Source organism: Hyalella azteca, unplaced genomic scaffold (genome assembly GCF_000764305.2).
Source record: "Hyalella azteca isolate HAZT.00-mixed unplaced genomic scaffold, Hazt_2.0.2 contig491, whole genome shotgun sequence".
NCBI lineage: Eukaryota > Metazoa > Arthropoda > Malacostraca > Amphipoda > Hyalellidae > Hyalella > Hyalella azteca.
In genome coordinates this window covers 104,835-115,931 of record NW_025930838.1, presented here as the reverse complement: position 1 = coordinate 115,931, position 11,097 = coordinate 104,835, and the positions used below count along the sequence as shown (strand labels likewise).

The window sequence follows — 11,097 nt, the reverse complement described above, 5'->3', positions numbered from 1 at the left end:
AAATATAAAAAACAGTGAAATGGCATACATAGATGCGGCATTGGAATGAAATAGAAATGGCAGAGGGGCGATGAACCTGTGACGAGCATGTGGGACGGGAAATGTTTAGTTTTGACATCACCCTCATAGAAATGGCATAGAAATGGTATAGGAATGGTATGAAAAGGCATAATGATGACAGAGAAATGACACAGAGGCGGCATATGAAACAAATAGAACTGGCAGACAAATGGCTTAGAAAGGCATAATGATGACAGAGAAATGGCTTAGATACGGTATAAGAATGAAATAGAAATGGCATAGGTGTGGCTTAAAAAGGCATAATGATGACAGAGATATGGCATAGATACGGTATATGAGTGAAATAGAAATGGTATAGAAATTTCATGGAAATGACATAGAAAAAGCAAATAAATGGCATAGAAATGGCTAGGAGATATTTAGAAATTGCATAGAAATCATTTAGGAATAAAGAAACAATCTTCCCAATTTTAAATTTGAATGTAAACGTATGAAGTGGTTGTTTCGAGGTACAGTAGAAATAAGTAATTTCTACATGGCAAGATGAAAAGCTGGCAGATGTTGACTTGACATTTTTTATGATAAAATGTTCAGGAATAAAATGAGTTTCTACAGAATGTTATGTTTTTTTCTGATTGGGTTATAATGACTATTTCACGTTCACTCCGAGATTGGAGTGATAATAACGAATTTTCAAAAGGATGATGAAGAGATCACGCTCAATGACAAAATTTAGTGATCTCCGATTTCCCTACTATAATGAATCACTTTGTATATAGTCACAGAAAAAAAATACAATTCACAAATTTTGTAGCGTAAAAAAAGCAAAATGTACCAAAAAATATATCGTCTCATGTTTGAACCTCATTTGCGGAAAGTCATTTAGGTCGGTCATGGCAAGAATAATCTGCTAATTTTTCTGTAATTTTACCATAAAGCATTCAATGTTACACAACGAGTTTATAATAAATGTTTAATTATTAGGAATAAAATAATTTTCGTGTAGAGGAGTGTCGTTCGCATGCCGTCTCTTGGGAGCAACTAAATAAAAGTTTTAACTCAGTGTTTACATAGAATTTATTTAGATGGTCTCAAGATGCGGACTACTTAAACTTAAATTAGCCTTTATTCAGCTCAGTTCCCACTCTTTAATTAAGAACTGAGCAAAAAGTTGTGTTTTTTTCACACAAGCAAGGAATTAAAATTACATCTTAGCTCAGCTAAGTTTCTGTAAAAGCATTATGCGCTCCGTAAGAAAATATTTTATTATCAATTTAAAATGAAAATAGAAAATTGTATTATTTTTAATTCTATTTTCATTTTCATGGTACAATATAAAAAAATCACCACTTACTCGTCTAAGAAAACCTGCCGAGGAAAATCTCGTATTAACAGCTATGAGTAATTCAGTATTCTTCACCGTGAATTAGTGAATGGACCAGGTTTTCTTAATTTGATCCGCTCCACTAACTTTTAATAAATAATTTATAAGTGGGTTTTCAAAGTCAAGGGGTTCTAGAGCCTGTCTGAAAAGCATCTGGAGTCTAAGTTCAGGGTCATTATACACCCCTGGTTACGATCCGTAATTTCGTATTTCAAATCTACAAGTTGTAAAAAGTTTTGAGTTATGTAAACCTATTAGTGAGCAGCCCTGAGGACAAGTTTTTAATTCACCGGATCGTCTACAAAGCAACAATTATTCAATGTGTCATCGAATAAGTAAACCCTAATAATTATTACCTTGCATCTTTGAATTTTGGTTAGCATGCCTGCCGTTTTGTATATGTTTTATTAAGTTTCTGTTTTCGCTTTCAAACTCATTTGTGCATCTGTCGGATGTCGGATATAGGTTATGCCTCAAAATTTCAATGAAATTCAAGTGATAAATTCAAATCCAAAACTTATCAATATAATAGCTTGGCATTTTTCAAGGATTTTCAGTTAAATCAATTCATCAAGATTTTTCTCAAATGAAGCTTAGCTTTATTTCCTTTCTAGAGAGTTTCACTTATTTCAACCTAAGCTTAAGGTTATTTCTTCGTTTCCAGAGCATTAAAACAAAATACTATTATTTTAAACTCTCTGTCCAACTTTCTATCCCTATATCACCGTTTTTCCGGTAATTTCCTTAAATGCACTTCTTGCAAATAGTGACAACTACACCTGGCAATGAAATGTTATGTCGGTTGTTTTCCATAAAACCTTTAATTTAATTACTAAATATTATAAATTTTATAGCCGTGTGAGCGACGTGGTCTATAATGTATATTACTTTCCTTGCAGTATCCGGTAATCACGATCAGTAATCTGCAGCGTCTGCTATAAATTTTCTGTGCTATTTTTCTACACGAATAAATAACCAGGCCCGAACCCAAGCTACTGGATTGACTAAATGCGCATCGCATTTGACTGGATTGACTAAATGTTCATTTCTGGAGCCCCTTCTTCATTCAATTAATTTTGGATTCGGCAGTTTAAAACTGATCAGTGTTTGTCTGAAGCAAATCAACGTTTTATGCCAAATTTCGAACGAAAAATAAGGTAAATTAGAATTTTTACACTGAATCCTTTTAGTAAGTAATATAAACGGATTGAATTGAAGTTTAAACCTTCTACGATAATTTGAACATAACCTGATGATTTTGTGGAACCTCTCTCGGCATTTATAATACAGATCCTGTATAAAATTCTTTTCAAATTCAGGCGCGAATTTATATTCGAGGAAGTTTAGAATTTTTTTTATTATTTGATTCAGTTATATTTCCATTTTACGAAAACAGGACGGAAATTGAAGTTTCAATTTTAGAATTTAACGTTAAGTTATGTTTAAGGATTCATTCTTGCGAGAGAGAAGCATATGAGCTTCGATTCAATTTCAGGAACAAGTTTCTTCTCCTTAGTTTCAATGTTAAAATTTTAGTTTAAGTTAATTTTACAGAGGATTTCAAATTTATCTCAATTATATGGTCACCACCTTTGATTTTCAAGGTTTATTAGTATAGTATATATACTAATAAACCTTGAAGTTTAAATGCCCATCTTCCGGTTTCCGTAATATTGAACTGAAAGAACTGCGCTACCCGTTGCTCTACATGGCAATTTATATTTGCGAAAATTCAAATTATTCAGTTTTAATTTTCTAATGTAAACTATTTTTATCGCTGTGCGATAAATTGGCCGCTTTTTCGCCCCCAGCCGACGATATGCCGCGGCCGCTCCAGCTGCTGGACTGGCAAGATGTCAGGGAGGCTAGTCAAGACGGTCAGCTTGCTCGTCCCAAATGCCCGATGCTTTAAAATAATTCTCTTTCTTAATCCAGACTAATTAATTTCTGGTGACCCACACTAAAATGAGGTTGACATAAATATATCAACCCACCTGACCTGTGTGAAACACGAGAATGTTCTGTTTTGAACACATTTTAGGGCCTTTGCTGGTGGCAACATTCGTTGAAAGCCGCAAAATGGAGATTTTACAAAATAAATCTTCTTGCAGCTGAAGTATCCCAGACGGAACATTGTCGTACGTCTTAATAGTAACGATTATGTTTGTTCTATAGCATACCAAATTTTGGAATAGTCCTGTTCATAAATGATGGAAAATGCGCGACGAGTTTATACATTTTTTAATAATCTACTGATGTATTATGGTTTGTTGCAGCACCAACCATCTGCATCCCAAATCATAACAGCGGCTACTATGTACTTCAACTACGAAAAATAAGTAATTTTTCTCATAATGGGTCAAACAGCTGCAATTTGTAACTTTGATAAATACAGTATAGCGTTTTAACCCTACTATTTTTGCAGCGAAAACGTTAGAATTATAATCCTTCAATTTTACGCAATGATAACTTAAGAACTTAAAAGTTTCAATCCTGCAATTGTCAACAGAGAAAAATTTAGCGTTTTAATCCTGCAAATATCAACAGCAATAACTTTAGCGTTTTGCTCCTGCAATTGCCAACAGCAATAACTTTAGCGTTTTAATCCAGCCATTCTTAACAGTAATAGCTATACTGTTTTAATCCTGTAACTGCCAACAGCAATAACTTAAGCGTTTTAATCCTGCAATTGCCAACAGCAATAATTTTAGCGTTTTAATCCAGCCATTCTTAACAGTAATAGCTATACTGTTTTAATCCTGTAACTGCCAACAGCAATAACTTTAGCGTTTTAATCCTGCAATAGCCAACAGCAACAACTTCAGCGTTTTAATCCTGCAATTGCCAATAGCAAAAACTTTAGCGCTTTAATCCTGCCATTCTTAACAGTGATAACTTTAGCGTTTTTATGCGACTATCAGTGCCCGGAATACCGGTGCTCCCCAATATGAATAGTTTATTTGACCTCGGCCCAGAACACCGACTGCTCTGGCCATTCAAATACACAAAGAGTCGCTCATGCGTGGCAGCTGCCGACTTCGAGACATGATATTGCCCTTCAACTGCAATGTGAAGTGAAGTGATACCATAACGATCTACTGTGTTGATTGTGTATAGATTCAATAATTTTATGTAGAACGTAGAGTTAAATAAACCATAAGGCGTTTTTCAATATTCACAGTTTTGATTTCTTTAAAATTGCGCTGGAGGGGGACTTGTTTGTTTAAAATGCCCATTTTGTGGTTTCCGTACTATTGAACTGAAGGACCTTTATCCTTCTATTATAATCAATTATTTTTACGACTTTTATAACATTATGCTCAGAGCATGAGATGCAATTTGAAGCATGGGATCAGAATAAAATGCTTTCCTGATTTTATAAGAAAAAATCGAAGACTTTTGATCTTTTTGTTATTTTAAAGGTGTCAGGTGACGATTGTTAATGTCATTCGACCTTGGAAGTTTCCTCATTATTAAGTTCTATGTTGGAAGATAATTTCCTTTATTAGGATATGTCCATGTAATCTCCCTCATCTATATCCTCTTCCTACTTAATCGGTAGCGACTCACGCCCTTAATTTGTGACGTCAGCTATTCATAAGATATAGAATTTAATAATTTCGGCACTGAAGAAATAGGCCCATGGCCTGTTGCCGATTTTTGTACTTTTCGTGACTTGATTCACAAGGGATCCGGCCTTCTGAAATCGATCTTTCAATAACTGACGATTGTTTGAGATAGCTGCTGGACTTATTGCAAGGCCCGTATAAGGTGCTAGGCATTTCAAGACTGAACATATGTACCTGCATAGCTTCGTCTAGTCTGTTATAAAACACTGTACTTAACTATAGTAACTGTAGTATTGGGCGAGAACACTCGTGCGTAAGCTCCTACTCCTATCCGTGTTAAAATGATAGTAAAGTCAACTAGAGTCGGTAGTAGAGAACGATAGTGAGTCGATGACAGTAGTGTTCAAGCTCAGACATAAGCCTATGTTTCCATAAACTGCAAGCCGTATATAATCATAAAATAATACTTTATAAATCTTCACGCTGTCTCTCAATAACGCTCGTATCACATACCGAACCTAACCTCATTTCATTTACTTAAATATTAAATGAGAGGTGAGACTGAAAACTCGCCCTCTTACACTTCTTTGAAGCTTAATTTGGTTACGGTTTTTCTAGGTCATAATTCAACCATGATATTTTCCAACTGGGCAGTGAAGTGGAGCCTGTTAGATATTTCATTTGTTTGCCGATGTTGTTGACTTACCAATTTTTACATATTTTATATGCATATGTTATTGTTTTGTTCATAGCTGCTGCGAGTTGGTGGTGATGTGAGTGACAGGGTGACATGAGCGACAGGGTGACAAGAGTGACAGGGTGACATGAGTGACAGGGTGACATGAGTGACAGGGTGACATTTCAATAAAGTATACATATAGGTTATAGACGTCAACTGAGATCAGTTAAAAGTGTATCCTTTTGTCTGAAAAATCGAATATATGAAATTTTCTGAGAGCAGTGACCTTAATGGGGAAACGATTGGTTTCAGTCTAAGCTATCATTTAAGCACACAATGAATTTAAGCGCACAATGAATAATAATAGCACTGATTATAATTATACAATTGATATACCTGTCGAATGATATCGCCATAAGAGTGAAGACCGACGCGGCGATGGTGATGTTAGCGACGGTGTTGCTGAAGACGCAGTACGCCGAACCAAATGGCCAGTCACTGCACACATGAAACATTCAATTTGATGGGAAACTTCTGAAAATTATGTGCTTGCTTATGGTTATTAATTTTGTTATAACTCCTACAAAAGGCAGTTGGACAAAAAGTTATTAAGAATGTAATTTTTACATATTGAACCATTTGACTTTGGGTTAAATAGAATGTTGAAATTTATGAATATTAATATATTTTAAAAATACATTAGCAAAGTTTGCTTATATTTCATTTCAAAGTTTGCTTATATCATTAGTTTCATCGTTATTAGTGAAATCAATTCAACCATATCTTCATATCATATTAAAGCTTGAAAATATTAAGGACACTTCCATCATCAGTTCAAAAATTTGAAAATTGCAAGCACAATCAATAGATACTATTTCGACTTTCTCTATTGACTTTCCTTGTATTCCTCAGGTTTTTAAGCTGATGATTCAGTTTATCATCGACACGCATTCAATGGAGACATGTATAATTTACTTGACGTTTCGCTTATTTTTGCAATATTTTAATGGTTAATATATTGTGCTGCCACGCGTTCGTACTATAATGTACATATATATTACATATTAGTATAGGTTGTTTGTTCCTTTAGGCAGGTTCCATTAAAGACCAGAGACATTAAGCGGAACAGTAACGACATTAAACGGCGCAGTAATGACATTATAGTACATTAGGTACCTACATTTTCACAATTTTCGGAATGATTTTTGGTGTTTTTATTTTTGTTCATCTTAATATTTTCGTGACTAGGCATTATTTCTAACAATTCTGTTTTTTGAGTAGTATCCTATTTACATGATTTTGTACTTATGTCGGTCCAAATTTCGTAACTCAATGCGCTTTTTTACTTGATAATGAATGATTGAAACATTCGAAACATCTTTATTTATAAAAATGTCCATCGGTACTTTGATTTTCGGTTTACCTGTGCAAACGAAAAATAGTGTTCGATATGTTGAAAAAACTAATAAGAAAATCGTCAATAAAAAAAATTCTCTGCTCTTATATATATTTCATATATGTGTATATAATGATCAAACCTGTCTAACTGAAGAACTTCTGCCTAACTACACTAATATAATAATATGTGCACAATAATAATATACTGAATTCTTGCTCGGTTATTGTGGGCATCGAGTGGTTATAATCAACTCCAGGAGAAAATATCGTCTATCTAAACCACTTGTGCGTTGAAATAAATGAGGTAATTGAATGTCAGCCGCAGACTCCGTATAGTGGTTGAATTTTATGACTCCAGGCAAAACTTGCGTCTGAATCTTTCCATGAAATAATATAATCGTTGCAAATTTTTGGATTATTATGATTGAACATGTTATTATTCTAGCTTTTTTTCGTCATGATAACCTGCAGGGCCCATACTTTGAAAAAAAAAGTTAAGAGATCGTAAGTTCATCAGCCAATCATTGACGGTCTTTCGAGCAAAATCCACCAATCATAGACAAGAAAATAGAGCGTAAGTACTTACGTTCACTTAGCCAGTTTTGAAAGTATGGCCCCTGGCGTGTCGGTAAATTCTTCATTTTTTCGTAATCAAAAAGATCCTGCAAATTTTTAATCGCTTCAGCATAAAGACAATTAATTTTGACTGGATTATGTTCACATTCAAAGATATATGACAACATGAGTGATGGTTTAATTTTGATTAAAAGTGTTAATCCCTATTTGAATATGCTATATAATAGTACAATTAAGATAAAAAGCTAACCGTTCTATCATAAGTGGGAGGCGTTCATTACACACAGAAAATAATTACACATTGCGTTCATTACACACAGAAAATAATTACACATTGCTCTGTACAACGGGGAAAATGTAACTAAGTAACGGAAAAATACGAATTAGATTATTGACAATTCTTTATAGCGCAGTGGTTAGCGTCAATGTATGAACAGTTTTAGCCGGAACCGAGATAAGAAGAGTTAATCGTGGGTTCGAGCCTTGGCAAGTTCAGTTTCTTTCATTGGTGTCGCTGGTGGGCGGAGCTTGGTTGCCGTCAAAGGTGGTGCTTGCAGCATCGCTCTGTGTTGATGTCCCTAAACGAACTTCGTGTATTTGTTACTGAGGTGAACTTAGGGCAAGACAGAGGGAACTGAACACAAGTTTGATGGTGAAAAATTAAATTTAACACTAATTTTCAAGTTATCGTTTAAGGTCATGTCGATTAAGTTCATGGTATTTCACTGAATGTGCTGACCTCTTCATTGTAATAAGATTCTTTATTATTTTGTATATTATTCACATAATTGAACTTTTTGACCTTTTTGTTTTAGATGTAACAATGAAATATATAGTGGTATTATTTCGAATGTTCTTCACAAAATTGAGCTGTTTGATCCTTAGTTTTAGATGCCATAATGAAATATGACGATATTACTTCGTCAATTTTAATCAGGCATGCCAAGGAAGTGTGTCAATAATCTGGATTCATTCTATTAAAGTTGTGGTAACGTGACATTTGTACGACAGAGATAAGTTCTATCATACAGGTGATTATAAAAGCTTGTCATTTGCACTTCGATTGTACGTTGGGAGGTCGAAAACAACCCTGGGCTCCTCGGATTAGTCATAATTCTTTTAATGCAGAGTTCTTTCTTACATGCATAAGGTAAACCAAAGCATTTTTAGAAACCCATGATTGAGAGAGAACCAACTAATCATGTTACTGAGTTATTCCCATTTTTGTGTGTAGTTTGGATTATGTCTTTACAAAGAAGAGGACACAATCAGTACAATGTCCAATTATTCAAAATGTGGCTGAATTGATGGATGGATATTCAGATTGCTAACAAGTAATGATGACTTTTAATATGCACCTCGGATAAAAGTTTCAAGGCTCTACTTTTAATACTTTTCCAAGGCTGGAGTTTACATATGACAATATGAAACTAGTCTTGGTCCAGATCAATTATAAAGAATTTCAGTGGTTGGGGCGGCTTAAAAGTCGTGGCACTTCTTCAAGAATTGCAGCTCTGTTATACAAAGTTCTGCTCCTTTGTGAACAAAGTTCTGCTCCTTTCTCTGCAAGTGGAACAGTCGAGCGAGGGCGGATCAGTACATCAAACGCGGATGGCCAAAGAGACGTCCTCAGAACCTGGAGTCAAGAATTTTATTCATGTATCGCTCGTCCGGTGCAGTAAAATTCTCTGTCATCTCTACATAAAAAAACTCGGCCTCAAGAAATATAAAGCCTTCGATCCAAATGGATCTTCATTTGAATATTTGATTTTCAAACTTCCAAAGTTTACCTTAGAGAAAATAAAGTTAGGTGTATTTGTACATATATATAGATAGATAGTTAATTGTTGACACTCAGTTTGACAACACTTTTGAATAAGATGAGAAACCTGCCATGCAGGGATAGTTTTAAATCTGTTGTGGGGAATTTTTTGTTGAAGTACAGCTTAAAATTGTCTGGAAATTGTTGAGAGTTTGTAGGACTCGTATATCAGGCACTGGGATGCAATATGTCGTAAGATATACATTTTCTACGAAGTCATCGTATTCCTTTCCTTTCCAAGATGTAGTTAGAGATACATTTTCTACACAGTCATCGTATTCCTTTCCAAGTCATCTGGATTCCTTTCCTAAAAATTGTGAAGACGTAGACCCTATTTCTGTGGCGAACATGAACGCTTTCATCTGAAGATGGCTGAGATGGGAAAGCGGTACCAGGGTAAATGGAGTGCCTCAAAGAGCAGATTACTCTTGGACGGTATCTAGAGAATGTCCCGAAGCTACGCAGAAGTGAGCATATAAATGCTCAAGAGTTTCTAACATGAAATGACTTAACTTTTGTATTACTATCAATGTTTAATATATGTGTTAACGGCTCAAACGGTACCAATTGCATAAAAATATGAGCTAACACAACAAGTTCGATTTAAAATTTTAATTCAACGATGAAAAAAAAAGAAGAAATATAATTTCTATTCTAAAAAAAATGTTTTTTCCCGGTATTTTTATTAAAAAGGAACTGATTTACTGTACATTATACAGTCATCGGAGTATAAGAAGTATTTTTTAGATATCTGAAATCGTGTGCTTATTGCTATCAGAAGCATTAGTGCCTCTACGGTAAAGTAAATAGAGGATGAGCCAATTGTTTATGAAATGCCAAGTAAAATCTAGAAAGTTGCCCATTTTTTAGCTTCGCACATACAATTAAAATCACGATTTAATGCACCAAATGACGACGCCTATTCATTATCATAAAAGGACATACAATAATAGAGAGAATAAGATAGATGCAGTGAAATTTTCTTGTTAACGTTTAGATTATAATTATTTTGTGTAATTTTTATTTACTTATGTAATTGTAAGTTTTGAATGTACATTATATGTGCAATATTATATAATAATGCCAGATGTTCTAAATTTCTTCTATCCAACTAATCTAAAATAACATCAAAAACCATCGCTACATAATCAAATGATTTTGATTCAAATCACTGTTTAATCAAAAGACTTTTTAGAAATTTTGTTTCAAATTTGTTTTTAAATACGTGGATGATGAACAGTCGCCTTCAATAACTGTCAAAGTTTAGATTTGCAATCGCCATTATTTTAACTGAATTTTTACTATGGGTCATTTTGTCACCATCTTTTCAGCTGGTGCATTGCCTCTGTTCAGCTGGCGCATTGCCTCTGTTCAGCGGGTGCATTGCCTCTGTTCAGCTGGTGCATTGCCTCTGTTCAGCTGGTGTATTGCGTCTGTTCAGCTGGTGCATTGCCTCTCTTCAGCTGGAATATTGCCTCTGTTCAGCTGGTGTATTGCGTCTGTTCAGCTGGTGCATTGCCTCTGTTCAGCTGGTGCATTGTCTCTGTTAAGCTGGTGCATTGCCTCTCTTCAGCTTGTCTCTTATACACATCTAGATGTGTATAAGAGACAGAGCTTATACAGCACATGTGTCACGCGGACAAGAACC

At 34.7% G+C, this 11,097-nt stretch overlaps 1 protein-coding gene across 1 annotated transcript in view; it reads right to left on the bottom strand.

The window, feature by feature from the left end:
• Positions 1–1,379: 1,379 nt before the first annotated feature.
• LOC108681126 (neuromedin-K receptor) overlaps positions 1,380–11,097 on the bottom strand; it is a gene marked incomplete in the record, with an annotated part of 28,520 nt that continues 18,802 nt past the window's right edge. Inside the window, 2 exon segments of the mRNA XM_018170118.2 lie at positions 1,380–1,389; positions 6,050–6,151. Coding sequence (XP_018025607.1) covers positions 1,380–1,389; positions 6,050–6,151 — 112 coding nt within the window.